The sequence below is a fragment of the Symphalangus syndactylus genome, chromosome 10 (genome assembly GCF_028878055.3).
Source record: "Symphalangus syndactylus isolate Jambi chromosome 10, NHGRI_mSymSyn1-v2.1_pri, whole genome shotgun sequence".
In the NCBI taxonomy this organism is placed as follows: Eukaryota; Metazoa; Chordata; class Mammalia; order Primates; family Hylobatidae; genus Symphalangus; species Symphalangus syndactylus.
This window is the reverse complement of record NC_072432.2, coordinates 68077372-68087663: the sequence shown is the minus strand read 5'-3', so window position 1 is coordinate 68087663 and position 10292 is coordinate 68077372. Positions and strand designations below refer to the sequence as shown.

The 10292-nt window shown below is 36.6% G+C and overlaps 1 protein-coding gene across 1 annotated transcript; it reads left to right on the top strand.

Moving 5' to 3' along the window:
• Nucleotides 1-802: 802 nt before the first annotated feature.
• Nucleotides 803-7958, top strand: PRR27 (proline rich 27). The gene is made up of 4 exons (XM_063611030.1): nucleotides 803-853; nucleotides 2474-2497; nucleotides 4753-5295; nucleotides 7931-7958. The coding sequence occupies exons 1-4, from the start codon at nucleotides 803-805 to the stop codon at nucleotides 7940-7942; spliced, it is 630 nt and encodes a 209-aa protein (XP_063467100.1). The 3' UTR covers nucleotides 7943-7958.
• The last annotated feature ends 2334 nt before the right edge of the window (nucleotides 7959-10292 follow it).

Here is a 10292-nt window from a genome sequence, read left to right as displayed (position 1 = left end):
CATGATTTTATTCTCTTTATGGCTTATCTTTGCAATATTTAATATTTAAATATTCATTTAGCAATATATCATGAACCTAATATTATTCTTCTTAATAAAACTTTTTGTTGGGATTTTATATTTTTCATGTTATGAGATTCTAAATAATGCTATAAGTGTCCTTGTATATGCAATTTTTTGGTACAAGTGGAGATATTTTGGCTTTGAAGAAGTAAGAAGCCATACACTTTAATAATCAATCAGTTGGAGAATGGTTTTCAGTTCTCTGAAGAAAATTGAGCCTAATCAAGACACACACCTGAGAATATAGCTTCTCCACTATTCTTCAGAAATAGAGAAAAAAAATTACAATCAAGTTTAAGACTACAAATTTTTCTAAGTAGGTGATACCAATCTCCCACTGAATTCATAAAAACAGAATATTAAGAAGCACCCATAGAATGGTGACATTTAAGCAATTTTATTTCCTGGTAAGACCTCCAAAATAAATTAATTGCAAAATGTGTCCCTGGGGAGCTGAGTTGACATCTACTTTTAGACATTTTAGTTAGAAGTCAATTAACTGTTGAACGGTATCTGCTAATATATATTTATATTGGCTTTAGTGACATTCCTGTTAAGTAATAAAGACAGTAGTTAAATAGCAGGGCCAACTATTCTGTTAAGGGTCTTCCTAGACAGACTAAAAAAGCCATGTATTCTTTCGTTTCTCTCTAAAAGAAGAAAAATATAATTTAAAAATATATTGCATATTTTCTAAAACAATAAATTTATAGTGTTAATATTCATAGGGTCAATCAAAATGAAGCTTCTCCTTTGGGCCTGCATTGTATGTGTTGCTTTTGCAAGGAAGGTAAGTAAATGGACTTCCAAAATTTTAACAATTGTATAACCACTTGCTAATTCTTCATGGGAATTTGTGCTTATGATAAAAATTACTACAGTGTTTATAATAAAGCAGCAGAGAGACATAGAGGGACATGAGGTTTGTAGTGTCAGACTTTTCAATGGAAAATTTAAAAATCAAAATAATAAAGTTGTAGTATCTGAAAATAGATAAACAGCAAGGAAAGGAGGTAAGTTCAGAAATGTAGGAGGCTGGAGGAGGAAAAATTATAGAAAAGCAGGATCCTACGTAGTAACAGAGTTTATCTCTTCAAATTATAGAATGCTGGATTGGGCTTCCTATGGCTGTGAAGTGCCATTGCTGGAGGTATTTATGTACAGACATTAGGGATACTTGATGGAATAGAAGTAAATGCACATCATACCTTTAGTGGAATGTAAAGTAGTATAGTGTAATGCCATGGCCTTTAGTGTAACATAAGTAGATGAAACTCTAGTGTAAGACAAATCTGATGGCAAATTCTTAACCCTAGCCAATGACTATGTTAAATATTATCTTTTTTTAAATGGAGAAAATAATAACACCTACACCATAACATTGTTTTAAAGATTTTATAAGATAATTATATAAAGTGCTTAGCAGAGTACCTCAGGTATGGGAGAAACTCAACTGCTACTTGATACTATTTACTATTGATGTTATTATCATCCTGTCCAAACTTTAAATTATTATTTTTGTTCCCTAAAATTAGATAAATGAAGCTCCAATTCTTAAAATAATAAATGATGGTTTTCCTGTACTGCTTTTTATTTTTATTCTGTAGTTCATAATCTGTGGTCAATTCACAAACCATATTGAAGCTTCATTGGAGAACAAATGGATCTATGGTCCTTCTGGTACTGTGAAGAGGTGGCAAAGACCATTCTTTTTTTTTGTTTGTTTGTTTGTTTTTGTTTTTGAGACGGAGTCTTGCTCTGTCGCCAGGCTGGAGTGCAGTGGCGCGACCTTGGCTCACTGCAAGCTCCGCCTCCCGGGTTCACGTCATTCTCCTGCCTCAGCCTCCCGAGTAGCTGGGACTACAGGCGCCCGCCGCCGTGCCTGGCTAATTTTTTGTGTTTTTAGTAGAGACGGGGTTTCACCGTGTTAGCCAGGATGGTTTCAATCTCCTAACCTCGTGATCCGCCCGCCTCGGCCTCCCAAAATGCTGGGATTACAGGCGTGAGCCATTGCGCCCGTCGCAAAGACCACTCTTTAACACACAGATGCACACACACACACACACACACTACAGACAAAACCTGGGAGGTAAAAAGTGAATAGCAAAATCAGATATATGAATGAGAGCTGAATGATCTTTCAGATGATAAAGATTTATGTACATGTTGAATATTACAAACCAATATCCATCCAGCCAAAGTAAAACTCCCTGAGGAAATTGTTTAGGTCAAAACCATGTAATGATAATGATGATGATGATAAAAAAAAAATTCATACTAGTGACTCAAATTTCAAAAAAAATAACCATAATTATTATTAAGCGTTGCAAATTTTTCAGCAATATGGAAATGTGGGTACAGATATTTTCAAATACATAACCACATTAAAATATATTTTTCTTTATTTTAGAGACGGTTCCCCTTCATTGGTGAGGTAAAACTTTTTTTCTTTACACGCAAGTATATTTGTTTTTATTTTGAAATGTATTTTACATTTTAAAACTCTGATTTCTTTACAGTGAAATTTAATGACTGCTATTGCTCTTAAAATAATAGTGCTATTAAACTCTTCTGATTTGATAGAAAATATTTATGGAATATGTTTGTGCTCAACGTATTTAGCAAAAGGTCTTTAGTCTTTTTAATGAGCAAAAGCATTAAGTGTACTCCCTTTGCAGCTTAAGAAAATTTTTGCTATGCCAAGGTTTTCCCCCACTCCTCTATAATACATTGTCAGTATGTCCTAAGTTCATTTGAACAAACTTAGTGATTAACCTGGAGATGCTCTGTCTGCATGAAGGGTTAGAGCAAGAGAAAGCATGAAGTAGTGAGCTGGCCATATATCCAGGTGTGTGTCTTCAAGCTAGGAACCACTAGCAGGAGGAGTGTGTCCCAATGAGTTAGATGATTTCTGTGTAGCAAATACCAACAATTTATCTCTATGAGACCAAAGCACATACTGGTTAACTGATGTTAGATGTTTTTTTCACTTCCTTGTTACTTGTGCCTCAATTTCTGGTAACAGAAGAGTACTAAGAAAATTACACTTAACACCTATCCACCAGTATGCCATAAATCAACATGACACTCTAGCAAAGAAAGCCCAAGAGACATAATCTGTGATGTGCACACTTTTGACCAACAATGATCAGACATATAACGAAGGAGTATAAATCTTTTGGAAATAATGTTTTAAAATAGAAATAGTATTAGGTATTATTTTGAATTTCTTTTTTTTGCATCATTTTATTTATATTTTTTATTATACTGTAACTTTTAGGGTACATGTGCACAACGTGCAGGTTTGTTACATATGTATACGTGTGCCATGTTGGTGTGCTGCACTCATTAACTCATCTTGTGAGTTAATATTTAAGTCCTCAGATTCTAGGGCTCCATGATCCACAATACAAATAATTGATATTTGCCTCTATGAACACCTGGGGACATATATTACTTATGTATGTATGTCATACCTCAAGGGGCTCTGGCAATATGACTCGTGAGAAAAATTTAACTTAGTAATTCAGGAAACTTACCTAAAATTGGAAAAAAATTAAATGTTAATTAAGAAGCTTGACTGGCTGGGGAATGTAGTATCCCAGACACAAGAAGAAAGAAACCTTCTCTGTTTTCCAGTATGTAGGATCCCCTAGCAAAGAGATGGCACAGAGAAGGTATTCATTTTATACTTTTAAAAATAAATCACAGAACTTCCATCAAGAAAAACCTTAAAATATCTGAAAGACCCTGAGGGACAATCTACATTTATTGACAAAGTTCTCAGTATTGTATATTATTATATATCATAATAATATTATATACAATAACATTAACAACATCTACATCCAATCTGCTCACCATCTTATTTATTTATTTTTATTTATATATGTTTTTCGAGACAGAGTCTCGCTCTGTTGCCAGGCTGGAGTGCAGTGGCCTGATCTCAGCTCACTGCAACCTCTGCCTTCCAGGTTCAAGCAATTCTCCTGCTTCTGCCTCCCGAGTAGCTGGGACTACAGGCGCCCGCCACCATGCCCAGCAAATTATTTTGTGTTTTTAGTAGAGATGGAGTTTCACCAGGTTGACCAGGACGGTCTCAATCTCTTGATCTCATGATCCGCCCGCTTCGGCCTCCCCATCTGCTCACCCTCTTAATGAAAATTTGAGATGCAGTGTTAAAGGAAGGGAAGCACTGATAAAGAGAGGTAGGAAGTTGAAAAAGATAAATCTGGAATATGGGACACCTGGAAGAGGAATAATGAAGCAGAGGCTTCAGTGGACACTTTAGAGACCCAGAGAGTGCTGAGGGCAGTGGGAAAGACAATGGAGGGTGCAGAGAAGAAGCCCGGAGCTACGAATCTCATAATCCTGTATCAATCCTAAAAGTGCGAGTGCTTTCCATCTATCTTTGTCCTGGCCTAGGTTAGCATATTCTGTGGACTATAACACTCTTATTTGCTTAAACACAAAATATTTCCTCCTCAGTTGGAGTTTATTCAATTTTCTTAAGAGATTATTACTTCTTACTTCAAAAATATGGAAGTACACTAGCCTTAAGAAAGATAAGACATTGGAATTCTTTCAAAATATCATAACTTATCATATATCATCACAGTTGTACCATAAGTAATATATAGACAGGACAAATACAAACAATCAACTTTGACTTCTTTGTTTCTCCTTTAGGATGACAATGACTATGGTCACCCACTTCATCCATCTCTGAATATTCCTTATGGCATACGGAATTTGCCACCTCCTCTTTACTATCCCCCAGTGAATACAGTCCCCAGTTACCCTGGGAATACTTACACTGACACAGGGTTACCTTCGTATCCCTGGATTCTAACTGCTCCTGGATTCCCCTATGTCTATCACATCCGTGGTTTTCCCTTAGCTACTCGGTTGAATGTTCCTCATCTCCCTCCTAGGGATTTCCCCTTTGTCCTTCCTTCAAGGGTTTTTTCAGCAGCTGCAGCACCCGCTGCCCCTCCTATTGCAGCTGAGCCTGCTGCAGCTGCACCTCCTATAGCCACAGCTGTAGCAGCTGAGCCTGCTGCAGGGGCCCCTGTTGGAGCTGAGCCTGCTGCAGAGGCACCTGTTGGAGCTGAGCCTGCTGCAGAGGCACCTGTTGGAGTGGAGCCCGCTGCAGAGGAACCTTCACCAGCTGAACCTGCTACAGCCAAGCCTGCTGCCCCAGAACCTCACCCTTCTCCCTCTCTTGACCAGGTAGGTTGTTTATATCTTACCACTATAATTTATGAGAAATGAGATTTGCAGAAGGGGGAAAAAAAGAAAACCACTCCCCAGGCAAACCTGTATCAACTTAAATATTTTGAACAGCTTTATTGAGATACAATTGACATACTACAAACTACACATATTGAAAGTGTATACTTAGATATGTTTTGACATATGTATACACTCATGAAAAGAATTACCAGGATGGGGAATGTGTCTACCACAGTCAAAAGTTTCCTCCTGTTCCTCTGTAATCCCACATTCCCCATCCTCCCATCCCTGGGCTGTTTTTTGTCACTACAAATTGGTTTGCATTTTCTAGAATTTTATGTAAGTGGAATAATATTGTATGTACTCTTGTGTCAGACATCATTCACTTTTAGAGATTTATCCATGAAGTTTTATTTACCAATAATTTGGTTCTTTGCAGATTATTATTTTATTATACAGATATGCCGTAATTCATTTACCCATTTATCTGTTGAACAGATTTTAGCTTCCAAACTGGATGCATTTATTTACTTATTGCATGTTTTAATGGCTTAAACATCCAGTACAATGTCAAATAAGAGTGATTAGATGGACATCCCTGCTCGGTTCCTAATATTAGGGGAAAGCATTAAGTTCTTAACATATCTTTACACACACACATGCACATGTATATGTACCTACACACCCTCCTCCTCCTGGGGCCATGTATACATTGTACCCACATATTATTATATCTGTAATGTACACAACGTGTACATAAGGTGTATATGTAGTACACACATATATGTGTGTATGGACATACATGTTCATGAGCTTTATTCTGCAATGCTATTAGGTTAGGATGCTTTTACACTTTATTAAACAGGAACAGATAAATGTTTTTATCCAAGGTTAATTTTTCCTTTATTGAGATCAAACTATTCTGAGTGCTCAAACTTATGTCCTGTGAATTTTGTGGTTTTTCACTCTGGCTAGTGGGATCAAGAACTTTTTCCTGCCCTAGTACCGATTGTGAGTACCAATTGTTGTTCTATTCTGTCCTTCCAGGTAGTTCTCTACCTGACCTCAGGTAGTATCTTCATATAATTAATCAATACTCAGTTGAAATGTGAGGATATCCTCTTTTTTAAAAAAAATTCATCTTTTATTTTAGATACAGGGGTTACATGGGGTACATATGCAGATTTGTTACATGGGGATATGGTGTGATGCTGAGGTTTAGAGAATGAATCCCTTCTCCCTGGTAGTGAGCACACTACCCAAGAGGTAGTTTTATAACCCAGCCCTAACCACCACCTTCTAGTAGGCCACAGTGTTCCTTGTTCCTATGTTTGTGTACATGTGTGCTCAATGCTTAGCTCCCATTTATAAGTGAGAACACACGATATCTAGATCTTTGTATCTACATCTTTGTGGCCTGTTTTCCCATCAGGTACTCTGTCTGTAAATGTCAGCTATCTTGACCTTCCTGGAGTCCCAGCTCCATCTACTTAACTCAGAGAATCTGCTGGGACTTTCTCTCTCTCTCTCTCTCTCTTTCTCTCTCTCTCTCTCTTTCTCTCTCTCTGTGTGTGTGTGTGTGTGTGTGTGTGTTTTCCCTTGCACCAAGCCATGGAAACTCACTCCAGGCCGTATGCTAGGACAATCATAGAGACCACCTACCTTACTTCCTGTCTCTTAGTGATCACTGTTTTACACAGCCTGATATTTAGATCTTGAAAAATTGTTCCTTCTCATTTTTCTTCTCATGTTTGCACATTATTTTTGCTTTGAGCAAGAGAGTAAATGCAGTTTCTATTATTCATCTTGAACTTTAGCTTTAGCAAAGTTTACTAAACTTTTGGAAAAACAATTGTTTTCAGACAAAAAAAAAAAAATTTAAGAGCAGCTAGTCCCTAAATTTTAGTAGATATGACCCAAGGAATTAGGCTATTTTACCAAAGGGAAACCATGATTCTAAACTACATAGAAGATACTCTGAACCCTGGCAAGAGGCTAAAAACAAATGGAAGTTTAAATCCACCAACGAATTATTTATGCAGCACATTGCCACCACTTGGAAAGCTCTAGTAGTTGTTACCTAGAAGGAGATAAGAACTCTTTTTCTTTTAAGATATTCACCAAGGGGTTACATTCAACGGTGTTTGCAGCTTCCCTAGAGAGGTATGATGAGCCAGGCTTGTTCTCCAATGCTTCGCACAGTAAATATGTTCATTCAGTAGATTTGACACAAGCACTTTCCATCTGCCGGGGTATTATGAACTCCGTATATATATATATACCCGTAGCTCATGGTTCACATGACAGTAGAAGGAAATGATAGAAAGTGAAGATAAAAAGAAATAGAACCTGATAAGAAGGGACCTTGAAAACACTGCTCAATACCTTGGACTTTATTCTTTAGCCAAAGCAATTTATTAGGGACCTTCACTGAGAGGAGTGATTCAACCAGTTCTCTGTTTCAGAAAGCTAAATCTAGTAGCAGTATAGAATATTTTAAACATGTTAAGAAGAGATCAGCAAAACACAACTTCTCAGAGAAAAAAGATTATTTACAAAAGATAGGCCCAATACTATGAAATAAAGTACATTTGATTGTTTATGAAAAGATCTTTTCTTTTATGTTTTCTAGGCAAATCAGTGAAATTCTCTAGAAGAGTACCATGGGTTCATTTCTGTAAGTCATATGTGATAATATAATTTAGAAATTATAGATAAAGAGGTTAAATCTCATAATCTGAAACTACCTTGGGATGTATTATATTTTTTACTACATGAAAATGAGAAAGTGTTGCTTAGAGAAGCACTGGTAGTTTGTGCCTCAGAACCTTTCAAACTATTAACTCATGTCTTGTGTAAGGAACTCAGGCTACATTTGAACAAATAGCGAATTCCTCCTTAAATTGATCCAAATTGATTATGACTTGAAGATTCTAAATTAACAGTAGTTAATATAGGTAAAAACCTTTAACATGGGAAAAGAGGGTTGGACTATACATAGAAAGAGGCGTTGTTTAAGTTCTCACAGATTATTCTGTATGCTATCCCTTCAGCCACCATCCTACCCCATATTAAGAACTACTGTTTTAGAAAACAAACAATTTAGACCTGAAGTCTCCCTGTCCCCACATTGTACCACCCAAAAGCACAAACAAACAGCTCAACTGGACTCACTGTATCTTAGTCATCTGATCAGGGGATAAGCAAGAAATTTGGCCGTCTTAATTTCAGGTTCTCATGCTTCATCCCTTCTCAAAGATGTTCCAATTTTAATGTTTACCAGACAGGTAAATGACAAGGCTTTGACTGTCAGCCAAATCAAAGTTATTTCTGAGGTGACATCACTAGCTAAAGTAGAATTGAAAAGCAAATGTGATGGTAGTTATTATTGTTGGTGATACCTCTTTACAGCAGCCATTGCCAAAGAAACTGAAAGATATCCATTTTTAGTTAAACCTTGACTATTGCTATATTATTTGGTTTTCATTTATTTTACTTTTATGTTAAATGAACAATTGGCTAGTGAATTAGTTCAAGATATTAGATACACATAGTAGTTTCATATATTATGTAGTCATTTGTATTTAGTATTTTGCCAAATAGCATGAATTTGTAGATAACAATTCAATATAGTCTTTTAAAAATAACATTAAAATCATAAATCAAGAAAAATAATTGTGCTTTAAGTGTGAGTCATTTGGTTATTTTATTATACTAAACCAATGTTATTTTCTTCTTTCAGATACTGATGCAGAAATCAGTGAAATCTACAAAAATTTTCTTTCTTTTCCAAAGACTATTTCATTCTGTTGTATTCAGAGTATTCATCTCACTACATTGATTTGTTTGTGATAGTTTTTCCTTGGACTTAATTTATATTGAAATAACATTGATGATTAAATAAATAAAATAGATAATTTAGACGAATGGTCATAAGGTCTGAATGAAAACTACGCTAGGGAGGACTGAAATGGCAATCATTCAGCCTAGTCTGGAGTCCGATTGTACAACTACTATAGGATGTTAGTATTGGTTTTGAATGCAATAGGTTTTTTCCTAAACAAGCATACTTTGTAGTCAACGAACTTTTTGTCACAAAACAGTAAAACATCTGTGTTTAACCTATGGTAAACAACATGTTAATGAACTATGCTATCCATGACTTAATGGGCAGTTCAAATGTGACATCTACAGTTTTTCATTTCTCTTTTATGCCAGCACACAATCAATTCATCACCAATTGTCATTTGATTTACTTCAAAAAATACACCCACAAATCCTAATACTTCTAACCTTCTCCACTGCATCTAGCCAACTCTAGCTATTGTCACCCCTAACAGAAATGGAGGAATAGCCTCTTTTTTTTTTTTTTTTTTTGAGACGAAGTCTCACACTGTTGCCCGGCTGGAGTGCAATGGTGCCAACTCGGCTCACTGCAACCTCCACCTCCTGGGTTCAAGTGATTCTCCTGCCTCAGCCTCCTGAGTAGCCAGGATTATAGGTGCGTGCCACCACGCCTGGCTAATTTTTTGTAATTTAGTAGAGACAGGGGTTCACTATGTTGGCCAGGATGGTCTTTATCTCCTGACCTCGTGATCTGTCCACCTCGGCCTCCCAAAGTGCTGGGAATACAGATGTGAGCCACCGTGCCCTGCCAGAATAGCCTATTAACCAGTCTACCTGCTTCCCCTTTTCCTCCACCGTGATCACATACACACATGCATTATCCACTGAGCAGTCACAATCAGATGTTAAATCAAACATTATTCAGATAAGATCTCTGAAAAGCCTCTGATACTTTCTCTTTTAACATGGAATATATTCGAAACATCTCTCCAAGGACACAAGAGTTACCTGGTCTAACTAATGACTTTTCTAACTTCCTTCCCTATCATTCTCCATCTTGCCCCATGCTCCTCGTGCAGCAGCTTTTTTTTTTTTTTCCTTTTTCAAATATGTTGGTTTTGATCTTATCCAAGAACCTTTGCCCTAAT